Here is a 25,312-nt window from a genome sequence, read left to right on the forward strand (position 1 = left end):
CGAGTGCCCAAACCTTTCCCTTCCAAAGGCCTAAGTGAAAATGTGGCCAATGGGGCCAAACACAGCAATTTTAAGTGTACAGCAGCACTACTAAGGAGTTTAGTCACATACCGCCATTCGTTTGATGCCAACAAGTTAGCCTTGCGTGTTTCATCAATGATTGTGTGAGCTTGTAAGAGGTCAGTATGAAAATGTGTTACATTTGGGAAGCCAAAAGAAACGACTGGGCCAAAGTTGGCACGTGGTCCCCTCTTTGGTCACCCCTGCAGTAGGTAATGGAATCTGAAAATTAACAAATTTGATGATTTTGTTTAAATTCGCTTCTATTGCCATTCGTTGTAACTTCTTTCCTGTCTTCTGTCTGCTGTTTTTGATATTCGTATTCAGCATCCATTCCACTATTAAGTCCTGAAAGCAACCTATGAAGCACTCTTGTAAATATGCATAGATTATCATCAACTTCACTAATATTGTGACCTGTGTTTGGTGAGGCCCAATATATATTACCTAGATAATGAACTATTTTGTAGTTTTGGCTGTCGTTCCTGTAAGTTACATTGAACAAACTCAGATGTCTGGATTTTTGATGCAAAGGATGCCTGCTTCTTTATCTAGTCGCTGTCTCTGTCTTTATCCTCATTGTCCTCCAGGACATCTTGGCCGTCCTCGTCTTCATCTTCATCTTCGTCATCCCCTCTACCATTCATCATCTCCATCTCGACTTCCTCTGCCCCTCCCTCAGCCTCTTCATCTACAGCATCCTGGGAGACCTCCACCATCTCGGTGCCTTGCACGACCTCGACGGCGCCGTCACGGATTTTCTTGACGTGGAAGGTGAAAGGGGGCACAGTGTACACGTTAGTCTTGGAGCGGGCGTAAACGACATGGTCCGGTGTGAAGGCTTTCTTCACCTTGTCACGGGACGTCTGAATCTTCTGCTTGCGTTCAGGATTGACGCTCATACGAGTTCCAAGCTTTCCCATCTTCTTCTCAATGTTGTGGCGGGTCTTCTCCAGGTTTGCTTTAGTCTTCTGCTTTGTCTTCTCTAAGTTATCCTTGGTTTTCTGCTTTGTCTTCTCCAGGTTATCCTTGGTTTTCTGTTTGGTCTTCTCCAGGTTCTCCATGGTCTTTGCCCTAGTCTTGTCCATCTTTTCCTTGGAGAAGACGGTCTTGATGGTTTGTACACGCTGCAGGCTGCTACGCTTGATACGTTCAGCACGGGTTTCCATAAGGACGTCCTCAATGTCCACTTCTTCCTCATCTGAGGAAAGTTCTACATTGGGTTTGTTTTCTTTCTCTCCCTCTTCCGCATCCTCGCCCTCCATAGCCTCCTTTAGCTCCAGCACACTCCCTCCTCTGCTTCCTGCAACAGACCCAGAGATCCGCATAGACTTGGAAACGTTGAGTTTGGAAGGAATCTTGACTTCATCCTGTGGAGAAGAGATGTCATTATTAACAACAATGAATGCATTTCACTGTGACAAACTTAGAGCAATGTACTCCTAATATGATATTTTGATTGATCAACAATTCTGTGCTACAGGCTGGTCACCATCAGCTTTTCATATAGGATAGTTACAGAATACTGAAGATAAATGAATATTTCTTCTAACAGCAAACTTTATTTCTGTATTTTCTATTCCTACATGACAGAAATGTAACCAATAAATAGAAGATAAAATATAATGTGAAACAGAGGAACACACAACTTGGAAAATTTTAAGAGTTTGGTTACAAAGGTGTTTTTATTCCACAAGGGGGCGGTAGACCAAAAGAAAAGGCTAAAAAATAAACTGCACCAAATATATTGTACTGTATAATCTTATATTGCAGGATAGAAAACGGAATCATTGCAGAACCCTTAATTATAGAGTGCAAATACATGAGGTAGAAGTGCTTTTAGAGGAAACATATATTTTATTCATCTATTTCTAATACATCTTGTTCTCATGTGGGTTGTAGGTGAGCTGGAGCCTAGCCTAGGTATAGCTTGCCAGTCAATCATAGGGCACATATACAAACAACCATTCACACTCACATTCACACTTAAGGATAATTTAGAGCAAGGCTATTCAACTAAATTGTTGAATGAGCCACATTTCCAGAAAGCTAAGGATCGGGGGGTGGGGGGTTGAGAGGGGGGTGGATTCTCCCTGTAGTCTTAGTTCTAATTTAAGATCAAGCATCTTTTGTATTGACCCATTGTTTTTAGTCTTTTTAGTCAAAGTTACACATTTAAGATAAAAAAATTCTTACTCCATAAAATACAACATATAAATACCCCAGTAGATGCTGGCCTTTAGAGTTTGGAATGTCAAGGTAAGAATCTGCCGATGTGTTTACACCGATGTAAGATCCTCTCGCGGCTTTAGGAATTTGCTGCAGAAATGTTAAAGTCACTCCCAAGATTTGAACAGAACTCTGATGTCATCCCTTGACCGGATTTTGCCCCCAGGCCGCCGGTTGAATAACTTTGATTTGGAGTCTTTGTTACAGTCTGAGAATCAAACTCATATCACTGGACTGTGATGCTGACGTTGTCAAACCATAACACTACTTTTAAATAATCCAATAGACAACATTCTTAAACAGTTCCAGATTATTTTTACATATGCAGACCTCAGTAAAACTCATTCTTGCATTAGAATACTGCATATCCTAAATGCTTAACTTTGAAAAAACAATTAAGAACCTCGGTGAGTTAGTCAGCTCAACACATGCTTCACATTGGGATTTTTTGGCATCAGAACATCGAAACTCAAATGTTCCAATGAAAGTTTTTTTGATTAGCTTATTGTAGCTATTGTTAATCTTATATTCTGGAAAATCGATGTAACCCATGGCTCATTGTTGCCTCTCACAGTTCAGTCCAGATACTACATTAAGTCTGTTGGTGGACTGATCGTTTAGTTTGTGGTGTATTATGTTGGTCATCTCATGCACTGGTACTGTACACCACACATAACAACAATAAGAACACACTTGACAACATTTTTCACTGTCATGTGGGGTCAGTAGCAACTTTCCAACATCTTAATGCATACCAGAGTAGCAACTGCTGGTTTTTCAAAAAGGGGTTAATTTCATTCATTTTTTTTCCAGCTCCTTTCTAAATGTGACAATAACAAACAAACGTCAAAAAGATGCTGGATTTTACAAAAGAAAACGTTATTTAGAAGATTGTTAAATTCTCCATATCAACTGAAAACAACAAAATGAAACTTGAAAATTGCTCTGGCAGTGGTCCATATTTCAAGATCGCTGACTCTCATTTTGCTGTCATTCAGAAATAGGGATTCAGCCTCAGACAGATCATCAAATCATCATGCAGGAGCTCAGCATCCAGGCCAGCTGAAGCGAAAGATGTATCCAATGATTGTCTAGTTTTGCTGCAGTGAAACATCCCACTCTATGCTTACCCACTGAAGTCAATGGACGCTCAGCTTCAACACTGTTTGATGCACTCTGACACAACCACATAGAATGATAAGAAAGTCACATAAGCTGAACAAAAGTGGCGCAGTGGGAGAGTGGCCGTGCGCAACCCGAGGGTCACTGGTTCAAATCCCACCTAGAACCAACTTCGTCACGTCCGTTGTGTCCTGAGCAAGACACTTCACCCTTGCTCCTGATGGGTGCTGGTTGGCGCCTTGCATGGCAGCTCCCTCCATCAGTGTGTGAATGTGTGTGTGAATGGGTAAATGTGGAAGTAGTGTCAAAGCGCTTTGAGTACCTTGAAGGTAGAAAAGCGCTATACAAGTACAACCCATTTATCATTTATTTAAAAGTTGAACACATTCTCAAGCATATTTAATGAAATGTCAACATTAAAGTACATATATGACCATGTAATATTTTTAGTTTTAGGAGAATCTGAGGTTCTCTTGCGGTCTTAGAGCAATTGCCACTGGTGTACCAGGCTTTGGTACACCCATTCCAGCTGCATCAGACAAACTATTTGTAGGGGAGCCATAATCACGAGCTTGTGTGCTTATATTGACATCATCGAGTGGCAAGCTGCTTCCTCACTTCCTTGCATATGGAAGTTTGTTGTAGATCATAGATCATGCCTCTTCCCTGGATAGTAGAAGGATGAAGATGTATTCCGACAAGTTGGCATCCAGTTTTGACCCGGCAATGGTGAGAATGACATGACAAGATGCTTGATTGCTCTCCCATTTTCTTCGCGAGGAGTATAAGTCAATCTTCATCCAAATGGGAATATATGAACATCCTAGCAGTTGGCATCCTAATGACAGCAGACATTGTACAGTAAGTGATGTTTTATTAAGTTTGTTGGCTCATGAAGTCTGCAGTGAGTAACAATCAGTGATGTTGATAAAAAGAAAGCGAACGTCGTGATGCGTTTTTGAAGTTAATGCATCGCTTAAATGCTTAAAATTTGCAAAATAAATGTTATTTAAAATGTGCCTTTTACTACATTACATATATACTTACATCATGTATATAAAACGTTAATGGAGGTGTTTGCGTGTTTTTTAAAGGGATTTTATGGACAGAAAACAACGACTCCAATAGGCTCCATTGTAAGTGGACTTTTGATCACATTTATTTAGTATTTAGAGTGATTAAAAAAATGAAAAATATATGTGTTCTTGTCTTACATAAGCATTGTGAATGATAGGCAAAAATCCCGAAAAGTGCAGTTACCCTTTTAAAGCAACTGGAATGTTCATGCATGTTGATGTTGTCCAAAAAGTGTCCAGACAAAACTTGTCCTATCTAGTCTTTGAGCATGAATGAACCGACAAAGCCTGATATAATGTGAGGTGAAACTTTTTGTAAAATAAACTGAACAGTCCTGAGAATACATACACCTGAAGGAATGAGAATATTCATAGATATGCTAATTTGACAGTTTGAGTAACATTGACTAGTGCAGCTTAAAATCTAAAATTACATTTGCTTACGTTTAGATTTGTCTGAAGTTGACTTGAAGGGTGGTAATTTCAGTTTGGGAGCTATGATTTATGAATGGTAATGGAATGTCTAAAATATGAACGTAGAGTAGGCCGAGTGTTTTTCGTGAAATGAGCACAAGTACACACAAGCTGACTGAAGCGAGGAACATGAGTTACTCATCAATGTCACGGAAAGGGTTAGAATTAGAGACTCGCCTAAACAGAGTTGGTCCTTCATTACATTTGGCAGAACCTTGGGCTTACTGTAACAAGACTCTGAGTTGTGCTCATCTCTGTCATGCCAGAGGGGGAAATTGCACAGAAAAATGTACATTAACGTTCATACAGGTGAGGGAATGGAAACAAATGACAAAGTATTGTGCAACACATACTACTGTATATTTTCAAAGCAAATATGCAGTGAAGCACATATGTATTAGACTGGAGGCACATTACCTGTTTATTTATGTCAGCAAAAAGGTAAAGCTATATTTGTTATTTTTTCTTATGCAGAGGAAGACATCCTAGCTTTGGGATATTTAACGAGAAAGAAAGTTGCACTTTCTTGACATTGTACAGAACTTTGAAATCATTGAAAAAATTTAACTTATAGTCAAGCAAAACTTCAAAGCTTTAACCCTCTGTGATGCATATGCTGTCAGTAGGTTGTAACACATATTGGGATACCTCAAAGAAGGTTAATTCTGATGTTTTTTTTTTTTTTTTTTGTGAACCCTTTGGCTACATTATTGTAGTGACATTGATTTGATGTTGCCAAAGAAAAAAAACTCTTTATACTGAAATGTTTGTAGGTCAGAAATGTACTAGATAAGTATTACACCCAACGGTATTTACTTTATAATAGTGATAATAATGTATGTCTCTGAGGGAAGTTAAAAGGTAATTGTAATAAATCACTAACAATGATGTCATGTATACACAGATTGTATACATGACACACCTGAAAGGCGATGCAGGTTGTCAAACGGTTAGTGATCAGGTCAATGGTATGTGTCAAAGATGAGCGAGGAGACTCAGACTGGCGTGGTCACTGGCAAACTTCACTCCAAAATACACCCTGACAGGAGTACAGATAAAACTGTGAGCAAACCTTTAACAAAAAAAGAGGCGCATTTCAGTAAAATATTTCTAAAAATATTCTTTTGAACAGTGAAGACGTGTCTTTGGCGTTGAGTCGGAAGGCCTATTTTTGTCCAGTTGCTGAAGAGTTACGACAACTTCAACGAGAAAAAAGGGCGGAAACTCATTGAAAACCCATAACAATAAGTTCACTGAACTTCAAAAAGTAAATCAGGGTGGGACTTTCAACCAACACGGATGTGCCAGCAATGTAACGTCACATGCGGTTTTGAACTTTAAAATCAGATAAGATACGTTTAACCAGTATCTTTTTAGTTCTCCTAAGTAATGTTTTCCGGTGAACATTACAGGATACAGAAACAAACTGCGGATACCGTCAACTGTTTCCATATGGACGGCATGGCTTACTGGGTAGAGTGGTCATCTTGTAGAAGGTTATAGGTTGGGCTATAGGTTAGCGCTGTCTTTGTGTGAATTGGTGAATTGATGAAAGGGTGAAAATATGTACTGAATGTATAAATATACAAATATATAGGTATAGTGCCGTGCTTTATACTTGCAGCTAAACAATTACAAACCATGTTAAACCAACTTGACTTGCAGTGGTAGGAACTTGATGAAATGTATTGAACAAACATATTTCAAAGTTATATCAAATAATATTTTCAAGTTCACCTTACATCTGACTGAATGTCAACTCATGTTTTGAAGCGTAATATACTTGACACTGAAAGTTGCCTCAACTTTACAAAGTGAGTTAAGTTGAGTCAACATAATTTTTTTGTTTTTACAGTGCATGACAATCTGACAGTAGAACTACATTTGTGTTCAAATCTTTGGTTCTTTTTTATAAGGTGAATTTAAATTTTGCAAGCAAGTAATTACCTGTGATTAATCATGACTAATCTAAATTCAAAAGTGTAATTGATGGGATTAAGAAAACAATCATTTGACAGCATTACTAACAAAAGGTAGTGCATACACTGCAACAATAGGAAGTGTGCCATTGAATTACAACAGATTATTCATCGCATTATATTTATTCCAGTTTTCTTGCCTACTATATTGAATATCAATTTAATTAAACACAGATGTTCTTGCTGTGAAATCATACTGTAATTTGTAACTGACACCTCTGATGAAGTATTTAACAGCTCAGTGGCGCTTTTTTTTCCATCTTCCATCCACTGCTTTCTTTGCCCATCCATCAACCAATCATCTTTTTCACCTTTCCCCCTGCATTCCACATGAGGAAGTCTTTTTCCTTACAATGTGCTATACTGTAGATTGTAAACGACGGGTGGAAAATTGAGGCGGCGGAGGACTTCCTCTTTCCATAATGGCAAATCTTACCTATATGAAAGACCACACTTGCGTGTGTCTTTTATCAAAACAGGAACACAAAAAAGTCAGAACAAAAGACACAGGAAGAGTTGCTGTGCTGCTGTCGCATGAAGTTAGTCCCTGCACAAATTGGATGATGCTTGGGAGAAATGGAAAAACCGCAAATCTGCTAGGCAGGAAGATGATAGCATCAAAGTGTTGACCGAGACCTGGAAGCAAGGAAGATGAGGGTGGGGCGCAGCGTGGAGGGGGGGGCCTCTTTTCTATTGTTTTCTGTTGCAGCCTGATGGTGTTTTTATGAAGATATTGTATTGCAGTGTCTTGGGTAAACCTGACCTTGGAAGAGGGATCCCCTTTTTCCTGAACAGCTGTGTTGAAAAGAAAATGGGAAAAAATAACTCCCTCACTAATATTTTGTCTCAGTGGTGATAAAAAGTCTGAAATGGTTTTAGCTGCGGAATCACTTATTTTGAGAAGCATCTCTACAGGGTTTTTAGGGTCAACATGTTGGATTTAGGGACGGCGTGGCGCAGTGGGAGAGTGGCCGTGCACAACCCGAGGGTCCCTGGTTCAATCGCCACCTAGTACCAACCTCGTCACGTCCGTTGTGTCCTGAGCAAGACACTTCACCCTTGCTCCTGATGGGTGCTGGTTAGCGCCTTGCATGGCAGCTCCCTCCATCAGTGTGTAATGTGTGTGTGTGAATGGGTAAATGTGGAAGTAGTGTCAAAGCGCTTTAAGTCCCTTGAAAGGTAGAAAAGCGCTATACAAGTACAACCCACTTATCATTTATTTATCTTAATAACCGTCAAGCAGGGGCGGATATAGGATTGAAAATGATCAAGAGATTAGCCCAGATAAGTGATGGATATTTAGCGTGTGCAAACAATTTGTACATTAAAATAAGGTAACTTTTAATGATAAGGCAACTTTCAAATTTTTACCAAATTAATACATTTAATTTGATCTAATGAAGCAACATTATTATTATCCAAGCTTGTTTGGAGCCTTCCAATGGAGCAACGGACATGATTGTTTCGTTTAATCAAACCAAAACAAGATTTGCAGACAGAAAAAAAAAAATATTTTCAACATTATTTTCCAATCATTCACGTTCTTTGTGCAGAACTTTACCAACAGTAGCGAACATTTGGTAAACCAGCAGCTCCGACACTTTTCAAATAAGATTCACAAACCTGAGTTATTACCGGTTGAATTTTTCAGACTAATGCATGTTGTTACAATTTTGCATACTCGTGTTAAACAATGCCATCCATCCATCCATCCATCCATTTTTCTACCGCTTATTTCCTTTGGGGTCACTGGTGCCTATCTCAGCTACAATCGGGCGGAAGGCGGAGTACACCCTGGACAAGTCGCTAACTCATCGCAGGGCCAACACAGATAGACAGACAACATTCACACTCACATTCACACACTAGGGCCAATTTAGTGTTGCCCATCAACATATCCCCAGGTGCATGTCTTTGGAGGTGGGAGGAAGCCGGGGTACCCGGAGGGAACCCAAGCAGTCACGTGAAGGACATGCAAACTCCATACAGAAAGATCCCAAGCCCGGGATTGAACACAGGAATACTCAGGACCTTCGTATTGTGAGGCAGACGCACTAACCCCTGTTACACCGTGCTGCCCGTTAAACAATGCCAAAGCGTCAAATATAAGGTTCATGCATTTGGGAATCAGCTTACCAGTCTTGGATGCTTCTGTTCGCGGGGTTTTGCAGCCTGGTTACGTTGGCCGGATGTACTAATATCCAAATACCTCGCGCCAAACATCGTGTGCAATATATAAAATAGTTTGTAATATTAGTGGGCGTGTTGCGCGAAAGCTCTAGCAAGACTGCGTGTGCAATTGTATAGTGGTACAGACCGGCATATTTAAATGAAGATTTGTGTGCACTATATGGGACACTCTCATTTACTATGTTACATTACTTTTGGTGTTTTGCTAGGTTTTCAAACATGCAGGAGACATGTAGCACATTTTTATTAGGCATTTTAAAAGCACTCCTGTAGTGCATCAAACTTGGACAGAACTTTTATTTTCTTCTTCTTTTTATACTTGGGAGGGAGGCTGCACGATTGTACTTAAAATGCAAAAAAAAAAATGCATAGATGTTGTTTTCATATAGGATTTATGTTTGTAATAGATATTCTCTGAGAAAAAACGAACGTCATTAAAAAACATTAAATTACACCGAAATGCATCAATTACATGTGGTTTAATCAGCCCTTTAAGTCATCCAGCAGCTATGAAATTATAAAAGGATGTTGCTGAATAGACAATGTGTCTGATATTTTTTATTTCTAACCTTCCAAATATGTTAAACGTACACAAAAGATTCTCTGTCCATCGTCTGTCTTTGTTAATATAGAAACTTGTTTTGTCTTTCCCTTTTTGAGTATTACCAATATGTTTACTTACACCCAATGTCATATACATTTTGGGCATTTAATATTTTATTTGAATAATTATGCATATAATGCATATACACCCACTCATTTTGGGGTAATTAACTCTGAGCAATTTCCACCTGAGGCAGGTTTTTTTTTTGTGGTCACCAACAGGCTTCTGGTATAATTCTGTCAGCATATTTAACCACTCTTCCAAGCAGAATTGGTAGGGTTAATTAAAATTGGTTGGTTTCCCCACACGGACAAAGTCATTTTAGAAACTCTTAAGGTCAGTTTTGATGTGTGTTTTAACTTATTATCCTTTTGAAAAACTCAGTTGTGACAACGTATCGGTTTTGCAATATACCATCTAATTTGTGGCAGCAAAACAGTTCCAGGCCATGATGCTACCACAACAGTGTTAGATGCTACAGTGTTCTCAGGTTTAATGTTGGCTCCTACGGACGTACTTCTTGTGATTGTGGCCAAATAGTTTGTCTCATCTTACCATCATACTTTTGTCTACGACAGGGGCCTCAACTCGATTCACCTGAGGGCCGCTGGAGGTGGAGTCGGGGTGAGGCTGGCCCGCAAAGTATTCACATCAGAATCACGTTTTAACCACCATGTTTGTTAACTGCTATGACGATAAAATGAACTGGAAATCTCGTGTAAGAAAATATGCAATATAAAGTAGCAAGAAACACATCAATAATGAATGAACCAAATTATGTTCTGGACCAAAATTATGTTCTGGACCATATTCTCTACTGCTCACTAGTGTTAGCATATCTGAGTTAATGTGTAGAAATATGGAAAAACAAGTACAAAAATACACTTCATTCACTAACTGTGTTAAAAAAAGAAAAATCAGTTATAATAATACATAATATTGGATATATAGAACATACAAACCCCTTAATTCATTGAATCCAAAATATTGAAATTCAATACATTTGAGAATTTGCAAATAGCTAAAATTATGTACAAAGCAAACCAAAACCTCCATCCATCCATTTTCTACCGCTTGTCCCTTTTGGGGTCGCATTTGGGCGAAAGGACAGACAGATAACATTCACACTCACATTCACACACTAGGGCCTATTTAGTGTTGCCAATCAACTTATCCCCAGGTGCATGTCTTTGGAAGTGGGAGGAAGTCGGAGTACCCGGAAGAAACCTACCCAGTCACGAGAAGAACATGCACACTCCACACAGAAAGATCCCGAGCCCGGGATTGAACCCAGGACTACTCAGGACCTTCGTATTGTGAGGCACATGCACTAACCCCTGTACCACTGTGCTGCCCAAACCATAACCTGCTACCCAATAATGTACAACAATTCTTCTCAACAAAAGAAGAGAAACATAACCTTAGAGGAAAATCTAGTTCAAAACATTTGTATGCACATACAACACTTAAAACCTTTAGAATATCAGAATGTGGAATTACGTTACGGAATGGATTAACCACAAAAATCAATAAAAGTACTAATATGTGTTAATAAAGTACAAAGAATAATAATCTTAAAAAACATTTTAAAACTTATATTAAAACATTAGACAATCATAATTATCTCATGGGTGAAGCATAAATGACCTAACTATTTATTTATGAGAGCTGTAATTATTGTTTATATAATTAATCCATAATGATTTACTTACTCATGTCATATTTATTTACTCATTTATTTATTCACTGCTGTGTTACAAAAAAACAAATGGCATACAACTGCTATATTTTGACTCCTTTCCGGACATGCTGCAATGAAACAACTGGAAATATGTACTACATTATAAGGGTATGCATGTTCTAACTAAACTGGCGGCAACTGACTTCTACCAGCAGCTATCATGACCTTGAGCTAATGCAGCTAATGCATTATAAGGTCATAATAAATGAACAATTTGATGTAAAAGTTTTATATTTTGACCTGTTGAGTTCCCTAGGAGCTGGTCACACTTCTGCTTGCTTACAGTAAGTTGCTTGTTGTGTTTGTTGTGCTGTAATTTATGTGTCTGCATCGTTATTGTAGCTTGTGTTTTTTTTCTAGTGGGGTTCAAGATTGACATAATACGTATATTTGATTTATCAGCAGTCCAGAGTGTGCAGGCCGCAATTACACTAAACTATGAAGTAGAGGGCCACAACATTTGGACCTGTGGGCCGCGAGTTTGAGACCCCGATGGTCTGGAATGCATTTGATTGGCTGTTAGTTAGTAGCAAGTTGATGACCAGAAATCTTAGTCAAATATTAATAAACTGGACTATACAAGTCAACTTAATGTTGAGATTGACCAGCTTTGGTTTGTGTCTGCACTGTCCATTATCTTAAATGAGTCATACCATACGTATGTGCAAGGAAGGCTGATTGAGTATATGAGAGCAAGTCAACTTTGTGCATGAGTGCCTGTGCAAAGTATGTACATATACAAAGTATCTGGAAAAGTTCAAGCACGCACCTTGTTGTGTTGACTTCCTGGCCCTAATTTAATGGGACATTGTTCTCCAAAGGCAGGAAGGTACACTGCGAGCCATGGAAAATAGACAAATGAGGTATGCAGAGGTGGTGTGGGGTGTGCGACTGGGGGTTCATTTGATTGTCTCAACAAGGCTGCGGCAACACTGTGTTCTTTTGTGAGCTTGCAAACCAGGGCAAATATGTACAGTATATATCATATATATCTTTCGGGCTTAAGAATATTGTATACCATCTTGGCCCGCGCTCAAACTCACAATCATACCAATATAGATTTTTGAAGCTCCTCTGTGCTGTTTTTTTCCCACAATTTTCAATGTCCAATTTGCTTAGTGATTTATACAAATAATCTTCCATTTTACACAAAAAGTAAACAAAATTTAAATGACTAAAAATTGAATTGTGCAAACATAATGCCCCATATTATTTGGTATAAACAAACCCAGCCATAACATACTGTACTCGGTAAATATCATTTGTTTATTTGATATCATTTTAAATTACATTCATCTCAAAACATTTTGCTATACATGTACAATAATTCATCCGCTATTGGGTAAACCTATGACCATCTTAGAATTTTCATGAGCTGTAACATTTGTAACTGGTATACAAGAGGGGAAATAACACCGTACTAAAATTATTACGGTACATACAAACACAACCCTTGTATATAGAGTATGTTATGCCGCAATCTCTCCCTCACCCCATCAACTGGGGGTTGTTTTTGGGTTGGGTGGTGGGTGTGGTTGGTGTCACTTGTCATGTATATACATGTTTATATTTGTAATATTTTTGCGATTGCCCCGATAGTTTCCCAAAAATTGACTCGTTGATTGCGATCGATGAATTGGCGACCACTAGTGGTATGTGGGCTCCATCTAGTGGTACGCCACAGAATCACCTAATTAAAGTACAGCGTTTTATTTTCCTATATTCAAATACAGTGTTGCTGTTTAAATTGTGAGTAATGTTGCATCCATCCATCCATTTTCTACCGCTTATTCCCTTTGAGGTCTCGGGGGGCGTTGGTGCCTATCTCAGCTACAATCGGGCCAAAGGCGGGCCCCCCGCGACCCCAAAGGGAATAAGCGGTAGAAAATGGATGGATGGATGTATTTTATTTTGGAAGAAGAAGGAAAAAAAATAGAATAAAAAAACATTTGGATAAATCAGATTATGAGGACTCATGTCTGAAAGACTGTGTTGTAGGGAACGAAACCTTTGTGGGTGGTGGGTGTTACCATGCAGTCACACCATGAAAGAGAAATGCTGTGTTGTGCAGATCACATCAGCCGGCTGATCCCAGCGACTGACACACCTTGTTGCACACACATCTAAACAAGAGTTATGCAAGGCTTTTAGAAAAACTGGTTAGGAAATTATTTATGAATATAGTATTCATAAAAAAATACTCGAAATGCGTGATACTGAAAATTAGTCATCAGTCATCAAGGTTAAAAATAGCCTTAGCTGGCTTCCTTTAATTATTTGATCAAGTCATAGGAAACCAACTGTATAAATGAGCACATTCACTTGATGCTCAACTCAATATAAGTACTCTACGGACGGGTGTCCATTCAATAGCATTTCACTACAAAAGAGATAGCCTCCAGCACCCCTGCCACCCCAAAAGGGACAAGCGGTAGAAAATTGATGGATGGAAGTGTTTCATCAGGTTAGGACTTGTCAAGTTCCTGCTTTTACTCCAGTCATCCCTGACTGACTGGTTTGCATTACCACCGATTTATTATGTGTCGTGCACAAAACAATCAAACTCAGCCAATTTCTCATTAGCATGAAAACAAAATAACATATTTTAAGTAGCTCCTGTCTTCATTTTAGTTTCTTTTTCATCTTCCAAATATCAGGAGTAATCTGCCAGGCTTATTTTTAGCATATGCAGTGAGAGCGCTTGTCAACTTATCTTTATTTTCGCAACTGTCAATGATGATCCTAAGAACCCTATGTTGAACCCAATGTGATGTTATTGTCTAAAAATGTATTATTTTTCAAATAAAATAATCATCGGACGGCTTCGAAGCAATTCTGGACCACCGTCCGCCGCCTCAGGAAAGGGAAGCAGTGCACTATCAACACCGTGTATGGTGCGGATGGTGTTCTGCTGACCTCGACTGCGGATGTTGTGGATAGGTGGAAGAAATACTTCGAAGACCTCCTCAATCCCACCAACACGTCTTCCTATGAGGAACCAGTGCCTGGGAAATCTGTGGTGGACTCTCCTATTTCTGGGGCTGAGGTCGCTGAGGTAGTTAAGAAGCTCCTCGGTGGCAAGGCCCCAGGGGTGGATGAGGTCCGCCCGGAGTTCCTTAAGGCTCTGGATGCTGTGGGGCTGTCTTGGTTGACAAGACTCTGCAGCATCGCGTGGACAGCGGGGGCGGTACCTCTGGATTGGCAGACCGGGGTGGTGGTTCCTCTCTTTAAGAAGGGGGACCGGAGGGTGTGTTCCAACTATCGTGGGATCACACTCCTCAGCCTTCCCGGTAAGGTTTATTCAGGTGTACTGGAGACGAGGCTAGGTCGGATAGTCGAACCTCGGATTCAGGAGGAACAGTGTGGTTTTCGTCCTGGTCGTGGAACTGTGGACCAGCTCTATACTCTCGGCAGGGTTCTTGAGGGTGCATGGGAGTTTGCCCAACCAGTCCACATGTGCTTTGTGGACTTGGAGAAGGCATTTGACCGTGTCCCTCGGGAAGTCCTGTGGGGAGTGCTCAGAGAATATGGGGTATCGGACTGTCTTATTGTGGCGTTCCGCTCCCTGTACGATCAGTGCCAGAGCTTGGTCCGCATTGCCGGCAGTAAGTCGAACACATTTCCAGTGAGGGTTGGACTCCGCCAAGGCTGTCCTTTGTCACCGATTCTGTTCATAACTTTTATGGACAGAATTTCTAGGCGCAGTCAAGGCGTTGAGGGGTTCCGGTTTGGTGACCGCAGGATTAGGTCTCTGCTTTTTGCAGATGATGTGGTCCTGATGGCTTCATCTGACCGGGATCTTCAGCTCTCACTGGATCGGTTCGCAGCCGAGTGTGAAGAGACCGAAATGAGAATTAGCACCTCTAAGTCCGAGTCCATGGTTCTCGCCCGGAAAAGGGTGGAATGCCATCTCCGGGTTGGGGAGGAGACCCTGCCCCAAGTGGAGGAGTTCAAGTACCTAGGAGTCTTGTTCACGAGTGGGGGAAGAGTGGATCGTGAGATCGACAGGCGGATCGGCGCGGCGTCTTCAGTAATGCGGACGTTGTACCGATCCGTTGTGGTGAAGAAGGAGCTGAGCCGGAAGGCAAAGCTCTCAATTTACCGGTCGATCTACGTTCCCATCCTCACCTATGGTCATGAGCTTTGGGTCATGACCGAAAGGATAAGATCACGGGTACAAGCGGCCGAAATGAGTTCCCCCCCCCCGTGTGGCGGGGCTCTCCCTTAGAGATAGGGTGAGAAGCTCTGCCATCCGGGAGGAACTCAAAGTAAAGCCGCTGCTCCTTCACATCGAGAGGAGCCAGATGAGGTGGTTCGGGCATCTGGTCAGGATGCCACCCGAATGCCTCCCTAGGGAGGTGTTTTGGGCACGTCCAACCGGTAGGAGGCCACGGGGAAGACCCAGGACACGTTGGGAAGACTGTCTCCCGGCTGGCCTGGGAACGCCTTGGGATCCCCCGGGAAGAGCTAGACGAAGTGGCTGGGGAGAGGGAAGTCTGATTTTCCCTGCTTAGGCTGTTGCCCCCGCGACCCGACCTCGGATAAGCAGAAGAAGATGGATGGATGGATGGATGGATAAAATAATCACTCCTGTGACAGAGAATGGCCATTTTTTGTCAATTTTGCGATATGTACAGTAATTTGACGAGCATTCAGTGGTTCTGAAACCTTTTTCCAGCAAGTACCATCCCAGAAAACACTTGACTCTCCAAGTACCACCATAATGATTAACATTATAAAACAACAGAGTAGTAGGCCTAAGTATTCATTAAAAACAAGTTAGGGAATAAGCGGTAGAAAATGGATGGATGGAAGTTAGAGGTTTTATTTAATATAGGTAGCCACTGTAACATTACTGGTAAATTGGCAACACTAAATTGGCCCTAGTGTGTGAATGTGAGTGTGAATGTTGTCTGTCTATCTGTGTTGGCCCTGCGATGAGTTGGCGACTTGTCAAGGGGTGTAGCCCGCCTTCGGCCCGATTGTAGCTGAGATAGGCACCAACTCCCCCCGAGACCTCAAAGGGAATAAGCGGTAGGAAATGGATGGATGGATGCAACATTACTCACAATTTAAACAGCAACACTGTATTTGAATATAGGAAAATAAAACACTGTACTTTAATTAGGTGATTCTAAGCTACAAAGCCAAAACCAGTTTGCTCGAAATTCTACCTCACACCCATGTGGCCCTGAATTAGAATCTCAACTTTGACCTCTTCGTGTGGCGTTTGCATGTACTACCTGTACTTGTGTGGATTTACTCCAGGTACTATAGTTTCCTCCCATAACAAAACCAAAACGTGCATATTGGGTAAATGGGAAACTCCACTCTGCCTATATTTTTGAATATATGTCTATTTTTTTATATGTTCCCAATGGTGCCTCAGCACAGAGCGTTGGGAAAGAGGTGTATGGTCAGAGAGTTTCTGGGCCCGTGTGTGTGTGTGTGTGTGTGTGTGTGTGTGTGTGTGTGTGAGTGTGTGTGCGTGTGTGTGTTTTGTCTCGTCTTGTCTTGTCTCATAGTATTGTTAGTGTACAGGAGTTTTTCTTTTTTTTGTTTAGTGAGTATTGTACATGTATTATATTGATTATGTTAAATGTGGAATGAGTGAGAGGGGTTGGGATATTATAAGCATCTGCTTCATCCAACCCCTTTTCAAGCCTTGCATTAATATCTCTGCCTAAATGTAAAAAAAAAACAAAAACCTGTGTTTATTTGTACTGTGCAGGTTTGAAATAAATATTTCAATTCAATTCAATTCAATTAGAGCATAAAGTGTAGAAAAATTAAAAAAATAAAAAAGATTATTGGAGGACTGGATTGTGTCTGAAAATGATGATTTAATTAGGAACTGCTTTATTGCATTTTTGATGTAAATGTAACGACTTTGGTTAGTATATTTCTTGCAGTGAGTCATTGCGGTATTTAATAAGCACCAGGATTCCAAGGCAGTAACAATCATTTCCAAATATGTACTGCAGTCCAAATGTGCACCCTTCCAACTCTCAATTTTTCATGTGATGGGCACCTTTTTATGCACACTTAGTGTAAAATGTTAGTAAAATGTGTTCTTATTGAAATGTATTGTTTACTCATATAGCGCAATCCACTGATGGATGTGTTGGTGTGTGTCTTTGTGTGTGTTGGGACTGTGTGAGTGTTTCTCTTACATTGTGTAACATGTTTTGTATCTGCGCCTGCTGAAATGTAGGTTTGTGTGTGTGTGTCTGTCTGTGTGTGTGTGCGTGCGTGTGTGCGTGCGTGCGTGTGTGCGTGCGTGTGTGTGTGTGTGTGTGTGTGTGTGTGTGTGTGTGTGTGTGTGTGTGTGTGTGTGTGTGTGTGTGTGTTTGTACACTCAGTGGAAGCTTTCCACCCTCAACCCACAGTGCAACCTCTCATCAGCTCTGGGTAGAGGAATCCAGCCAGAACACACCCCTCTCTGTTACTGTTTTCCTGTTTAAACTTCAACTACTATGAACTCCCCTGCTGCCCAGCCACCGCCAGATGTCTTTCAGAGTGTGTGTATGTGAGTGTATGTGTGTGTGTGTGTGTGCACGTATTGTACCTGCATGAGCAACATAAGTGCTGTCCAATGTTGGAGTGTACATTCCATTACACATCTCACAAATAAAAGCACAGTGGCAACAGACATGGATGCTGGGGGATTTTCCAGTAAACCCAGGACACGGAATCCCCATGACTTAACTGGTGACGTAAAAAGGAACTGAGCGCAAGAGGCAAGTGGGGACACTGTGTTTCCACTTTATACCGGCCCACTAAATCAAACCATTCATTACCATTTTTTTCCTTCAACTTTACACTCGTGTGCAAAGACGTTGTTTACACGGTTGCCATGGAAGTAAAGGCTTGTATTAAAAAAAAAACAAAAAAAACAACTGTTATGTCTTACCGACCAGTCAACATTACAATTCCAAAACAAAACAGTTAGAAAACACAGACCTGTTTCCTGAGAACAAAAAACTTGGTTATTTTTTGGGATCTTGAAAAATTCTGGAAACTTTACCACTTTTGTATCCTATATAGATATAAAGAGAGGAAAGCATAACTTTTTGAACATTCAATAGATTTCCAAGCACTGAATTTGTATGATTTCCCAAATAATTTATTCTATTAACCAATCTACTTGGAAGTTCAAGTTCCCATGTTGACTGTTGGCCATATGAAGGTTGCCTGTCGTACACTAGAGGGCAATTGTGGTCATTCCAGATTGTTCCCCCATTGTAATATTAACTGAAGAAGAGAATGCTGCATGCTAACAGGATCATCCTGGTAGCTCTCAGGCTCTGGATTTAACCGATAACTACAATTTTCCACTGCTATTTTTATTGTTAGTGATGTTTTCATGTGTTTAAATGACACTCATGGTTATTATGATCATCAGAGACAGACAAAAAGATCGCTACTTTGGTGAACTGCTTAAAGCCCCACTTAAAAACTTTCAGTTTTGGTTGATTTTGGTGGCGCCACTGGATGAAAGTGGTAGTGTTTTGCCTGAAAGACGACGATATTTCCCATTAAGGACTCGCACACATAGCGTCAAACTGACACGATAACACCACAATTATTCAGTATGACTGATCTTTCCACAGTAGGGACCTACATATTTTACGCAAACTTTATATCTGGGGTTTGCAGTCATTGCATTGTTTTTTCTTTATATGTTACTTTTGAGGTTGTTGTGTGAATGGTGGTGTCAGTGTGGAACTGCAAACTATCAAGTTGGTGGTAATTTATTGCTACCACGCACATTTCCGATGGCTAACATTAGCATTAGCATTTTGACTTGAGCATCGAAAAGTACTTACTATTATAGCAGGTACAAAGCCAAGGCAGCATCGGTCTTAAATTCCTCCTCGTCTTTGAGCTCACGCCAGCGAGTAAAAGCTGGGCCAATGTTGATCCTGACTGTCTTTTTATCAAGATAGCTTCCTTTTTTCTTATTTTTTTATCTCCTCAGGCAAAACTTTTCTTTCTGTTGTTGTTTTCTGCCATGATAGCAGTAATTGCACGTAGGCGTTCTTCTTCTCCTGTTTTTTAGTTTTGTGGTGACATGTAGGTGTTCGTATCGACTTCCGTCTTTTTAACGAACGGGGAAAGGGGGAGTGACGTATGCCATATAGCACAAAACCTTTGTGGTTTTTGGTATCATCCCGAAAGTTATGAAAACATTTTATGAAGTTTGAAAAGTTACTTAGTTATGCTTTAATACGTGTGATATTTTTTATTGCTGGTTTACACATGAAGTGAATTCTATTTATTAAGCACTTTTCTCTGGAGACTCAAAGCGCTTCACATAGTGAAACCCATTATCGACATCTCTAAGCTACATTTAAGCCAGTGTGGGGGCACTGGGATTAAGTGGGTAAAGTGTCTTGCCCAAGGACACAACGGCAGTGACTAGGATGGCGGAAGCGGGAATCGAACCTGGAACCCTTAAGTTGCTGGAGCGGCCGCTGTAGCAACTGAGCCACGCCGCCTCGATGTCAATGTCAACGAGGTTTGACTGAATTAGATCAATGTCTTGAAGTAATGCACTATTCTGCTATTAATTATTGTTGTCTACTGACAACTAATGAAACATACACATATTATTTTTACTCTGTATACAAAAATGTTTCAGTGTCAAAATATGGCTGTTTAGAGGTTTCTGTCCACTAGCTGGGATGTGTTAGGGTCATGTCACATATTTAAAGTGTCTTCCTAGAGAACATTCTGACACTTTTCACACAAAACAAAAAATAAATAGTGACTTATTTCAGCTTCTTTATCTGCCTTTTGTATGCTTTTGGTGTAACAATTCCGCCCACCATCTTGTTCTTATTTGCTTAAATAAATGATAAATGGGTTGTACTTGTATAGCGCTTTTCTACCTTCAAGGTACTCAAAGCGCTTTGACACTACTTCCACATTTACCCATTCACACACCCATTCACACACTGATGGAGGGAGCTGCCATGCAAGGCGCCAACCAGCACCCATCAGGAGCAAGGGTGAAGTGTCTTGCTCAGGACACAACGGACGTGACGAGGTTGGTACTAGGTGGGGATTGAACCATGGACCCTCGGGTTGCGCACGGCCACTCTCCCACTGCGCCACACCGTCGCTTGTGAATAATTCCTCAATGGAGATTGCCCCACTGATAACGCCCACCTGCCAATCGCATAATCTAGGTCAGTGGTTCTCAACCTTTTTTCAGTGATGTACCCCGTGTGACCTTTTTTTCAATTCAAGTACCCCTAATCAGAGCAAAGCATTTTTGGTTGAAAAAAAGAGATAAAGAAGTAAAATACAACACTATGTCATCAGTTTCTGATTCATTAAATTGTATAACAGTGCAAAATATTGCACATTTGTCTTTCTTGAACTATTTGGAAAAAAATATACAAAAATAACAAAAAACTTGTTGAAAAATAAAGAAGTGATTCAACTACAAATAAAGATTTCTACACATAGAAGTAATCATCAACTTAAGGTGCCCTCTTTGGGGATTGTAATAGAGATCCATCTGGATTCATCAACTTCATTCTAAACATTTCTTCACAAAAAAAGAAATCTTTAACATCAATATTTATGGAACATGTCCACAAAAAAATCTAGCTGTCAACACTGAATATTGCATTGTTGCATTTCTTTTCACAGTTTATGAACTTACATTCATATTTTGTAGAAGTATTATTCAATAAATATATCTATAAAGGAAATTTTAATTGTTGCTATTTTTAGAATATTTAAAAAACAATCTCACGTAGCCCTTGGCATACCTTCAAATACCCCCAGGGGTATGCGTACCCCCATTTGAGAACCACTGATCTAGGTGTCTGAATCGGATTTTTAAAAAGCCAAGCACAAACAGATTAAGGTGTTTCCATTTCTTGTCAAAGGCTTATTTCGAGCCGAATTATTTGAGAAATCAGACCAAATCAGTGAATGGATACATACTGATGTGTCTGGGATTTCCAACATTAAAGTGAAATCCAAATGAAACTTGGCTCGACATTAGACTTTTAACCATTTAGCCAAAATAGCAGATGTGTTCAAATAAGATAAGCAATATGTCAATATCAACGGGAACTGTCCCTCCAGTCCGAGCTCTAACTGGTCAGTGTGTTTTGGATGGTGCTGACCACAGATCAGGATGATAGGATTGTTTACTGACGCCCTCAGCTTTAGCATTATTGTCTGGGGTTTGATGCTGAACCCTTGTAAATCAAATGTTTGGAAACTGAAAAACTGCTGCAAGAAAGCCAGACTAACAGAAAAACAATCAAAGCGATTGCATAACAATGGAATGCCTTTTGAAGAAAGAAAAAAAGACAATCTCTCTTTTCGGAGGGAAAATACCAGGACACATATGTCTAGGAGAAACTGAAATTAATCATAGAATCACTTGAGACTATGCGAACATCTAATTAAGGAGTTTACGGACCAACATTTTAAAATAAGATGTCTTGACAAAGTAGACAACAAATAAAATAATAAATAAATATAACCGACATATTGTCAAACTGTTGAAAAATAGGGGGAAAAAATAATTAGGAATGGCTCAATTTTCGTTAGGAAGCTGGAAGAGAAACTGAGGAACAAATGTAAAAGAAAATATAAAGAAGGAACAATCATGTCAGGAAGTAAGAATAAAGTCGAGGCAAAACACACACATGAATCAAGACCTCCAGCTCGCTAAGAGGTCGAGTGGGACCACCATTACATAAGATCCTTGTGGGCCTCATGCAAATGTTCTAAAGTTTCCATTGATTCATAATGAAACATTGTTTTTATCATGATTATATTATTAGTGCATCTCCTGGGGGTTAAGTTCCCCACTGTCTTTAAAACCACAGTGAAACCTTTGTTTCTAACTTTTTATACGAAGTCATTGAATGCGCCACAGTTACACTGCAAAAACTAAAATCTAAGTAAGATTAGATATCTCAAATAAGGGTGATATTTGCTTATTTTCTGTCTGATAAGATAATTCTTCTCACTAAGCAGATTTTATGTTAGAGTGTTTTACTTGTTTTAAGTGTTTTGGTCCTAAATGATCTCAGTAAGATATTACAGCTTGTTAGTGAGATTTTATGACCCATCCATCCATCCATCCATTTTCTACCGCTTATTCCCTTTTGGGGTCGCGGGGGGCGCTGGCGCCTATCTCAGCTACAATCGGGCGGAAGGCGGGGTACACCCTGGACAAGTCACCACCTCATCACAGGGCCAACACAGATAGACAGACAACATTCACACTCACATTCACACACTAGGGACCCATAGTGAGTAAAACATGCTTGAAACTACAATATCAACTGTTGCAAAGCTGTGTCATCAACACTCACAAGTATAAAACATTTTTTTTAAAGTAGTCATTTCTTATTTCAAGCATGAAAAAAAAAAATCGTCACTTTGACACAATTATGTCTCATATTAAAACAGATGACAGCCAAATGGACTTTGCTGTTATATTTTCCCCACTTGGGGACAATATCTGAGGGTACCTCAGATGTGGGGACCCACCCGACGGGTCCCCACATCTGAGGGGGGGCACAGACACATTTTTTATCTAGGTCCTCTGTGGTCACTGCAGCCAATGTTACAGGAAAGACGATGAGCAAGGAATAAGAGAGATGGGAGTCACAGCTCCATGGCAACATAACAAATATTTCTGTGTTTCAGTTCCAAAAAAATCATGGCTTTGACACAATAGTGTCTCATATTAAAACTGATGACAGCCAAATGGACATTGCTGTTATATTTTCCCCACTTGGGGACAATATCTGAGGGTACCTCAGATGTGGGGACCCCTAGGGGGTGGGCATGGGGGGTCATCCCATTGGGTTGAGTTTTTTCTTGCCCAGATGTGGGATCTGAGCCGAGGATGTCGCTTTGGCTTGTGCAGCCCTTTGAGTTAAACTTTGATTAACTGATGATTGATTTTTATTTCAAATTTTTGGGACTTTTGCAGATTCTAAACACACAAAATCAGGTACTAAGTGGTGGGCCAAGTTGGTTTTGTACAATAGGTCCCCATTCAAGGTGAGCTTTGATGGTGTTATGACGTCTACGTTGAGTGAAGTGTTCAAAGCTAGTTTGCCATTATCCAAGTAGAAATGAAACGATTGTGATAGGGGGTCTAGGTTGTCTTAAAATGTTTTAAATTGATTCTATTATTGACCTTTCTCTGTATTTCTCTATATTTATTTTGTAGTATAGTGTATGACATTGTTTTTCTATAATTTACATATTTAGATGACAAAAATCTTCAAAATCCCCCCTGTGCTGAGGGCCTCGGCACAACATCACCGCTTCTACACCCCTGCAAGTATTTGACCACACAAGGTTTTAACTGAAGGATCATTCCTTATATGTGCATTTTTTGCCTTTGAGAGTTGGGATGTCATAAAATTGGAGTGAAAATAGCTGTATACAGTATTGTTTATTGTCATACTATACATGGGTCTTACCAGGCAAGTCAGTGTGTGCTTTTTGGAGAAACACATTCCTCATGTGAGGGCCATGGGAAAGAGTGTGATGGTCACACACAGCATAAAAATCTTGGGAGGGAACTCTGTATTCTTCTGTTTTTTTCCACTAGTTCCCTTCAATCAGTGACACAGTACTGGAGAGACATTGCTATATAAAGTGATGGCATGCCACAGCTGCCTGAGGGGGGGAGTGTGGGGGATGAGTCACCAGGTCTGGTGTTGCGCTGGAGCATGGTAGCGTGTCTTTTTTCTTCTTTTATATTACATCTGTCTGCTGTTGCTTTTCTTTCATTTCCTTCCATCTGTATGAGTCCTCATTTAGTCCTCACCCCGACACAGACACATTTGTTATCCGGGTCCTCTGTGGTCACTCTGCAGCCAATGTTGCAGGAAAGACGGCTCAAAGTGCTGGATTCGATCAGCGAGGAATAAGAGAGATGGGAGTCACAGCTCCATGGCAACATAAAAAATATTTCTGTGTTTCAGTTCCAGATAACCCCAACAGCTTCAGATTTGTTTTCTCTCCGCTTCTCTTGTATTTTTGCAGCCACTGGCCAAGAAGAGGGTGGTGACCTCCAGTGTGTTGCTTCTCCCCACAGTAGTTTGCATGCACTTGCGGACCTAAACAGGGCAACCTTGTTCTTATGCATCCATGAATCTAACACAAAATAAAGATTTCATGAAACGTTTCCAAGGTTGCAGACATGCTTAAGTGGGGAAGCTGAGTAGCGTTTTTTTTACTCTCGCTCCTTTCAGTCCTCACTGCAAGACACAGCTTGCCATTGCCAGCGATCACTGGAGGCTGGGTCTACTGCATACTTTGGTTCAAAGGGCATTCTGATCATGTACTTTCATGTAGACAACACACAACTACTCATATGTGCATAGACACACATGCAAATGCACTCACATAACTGCAAACTAACCCAGTGTTTTTTAACCACTGTGCCGGCAAACACTAGTGTACCGTGAGATATTGTTTGGTGTGGAGTGGGAAATTATGTAATTTCACCTAATTGGGTTAAAAATAGCAAACTAGTAATTATTGTCTGTGCTGTCAAGACCTCGGCAGAGTAACTGTGTAATACTCTTCCATATCAGTAGGTGGCAGTAGGTAGCTAATTGCTTTGTAGATGTCGTGAACATGGTTTATCGTGATCACAATATGAAGACTACAGTGGGAGGCAGCGTGAAGGGAATAAGGTATCTAATGCTTAAACCAAAAATAAACAAAAAACATTAAAGCTTAGGGATGGCTAAGCAAAACCAAACTAAAACTGAACTGGCTGAAATGTAAATAAAAATAGAATGCTGGAAGACAGCAAAGACTTACAGAG

The 25,312-nt window shown here is 40.3% G+C and overlaps 1 protein-coding gene across 2 annotated transcripts in view; it reads right to left on the minus strand.

The window, feature by feature from the left end:
- Nucleotides 1–25,312, minus strand: part of cavin1b (caveolae associated protein 1b) — a 49,753-nt gene that overhangs the window by 1,573 nt on the left and 22,868 nt on the right. The window contains exons 2-3 of one of the 2 annotated variants that reach the window (XM_061908685.1): nt 912–1,430; nt 1–821 (exon numbers count right to left, since the gene is read on the minus strand). The exon at nt 1–821 is cut by the window's left edge and continues 1,573 nt beyond it. In XM_061908685.1, coding sequence (XP_061764669.1) covers nt 612–821; nt 912–1,430 — 729 coding nt within the window. In that variant the 3' untranslated portion in view covers nt 1–611. Of the gene's footprint in view, nt 1,431–25,312 lie in introns of both variants that reach the window. The other variant, XM_061908684.1, reaches the window with a different exon arrangement.

This window comes from Nerophis ophidion, linkage group LG08 (assembly GCF_033978795.1).
Source record: "Nerophis ophidion isolate RoL-2023_Sa linkage group LG08, RoL_Noph_v1.0, whole genome shotgun sequence".
Classification (NCBI taxonomy): Eukaryota; Metazoa; Chordata; class Actinopteri; order Syngnathiformes; family Syngnathidae; genus Nerophis; species Nerophis ophidion.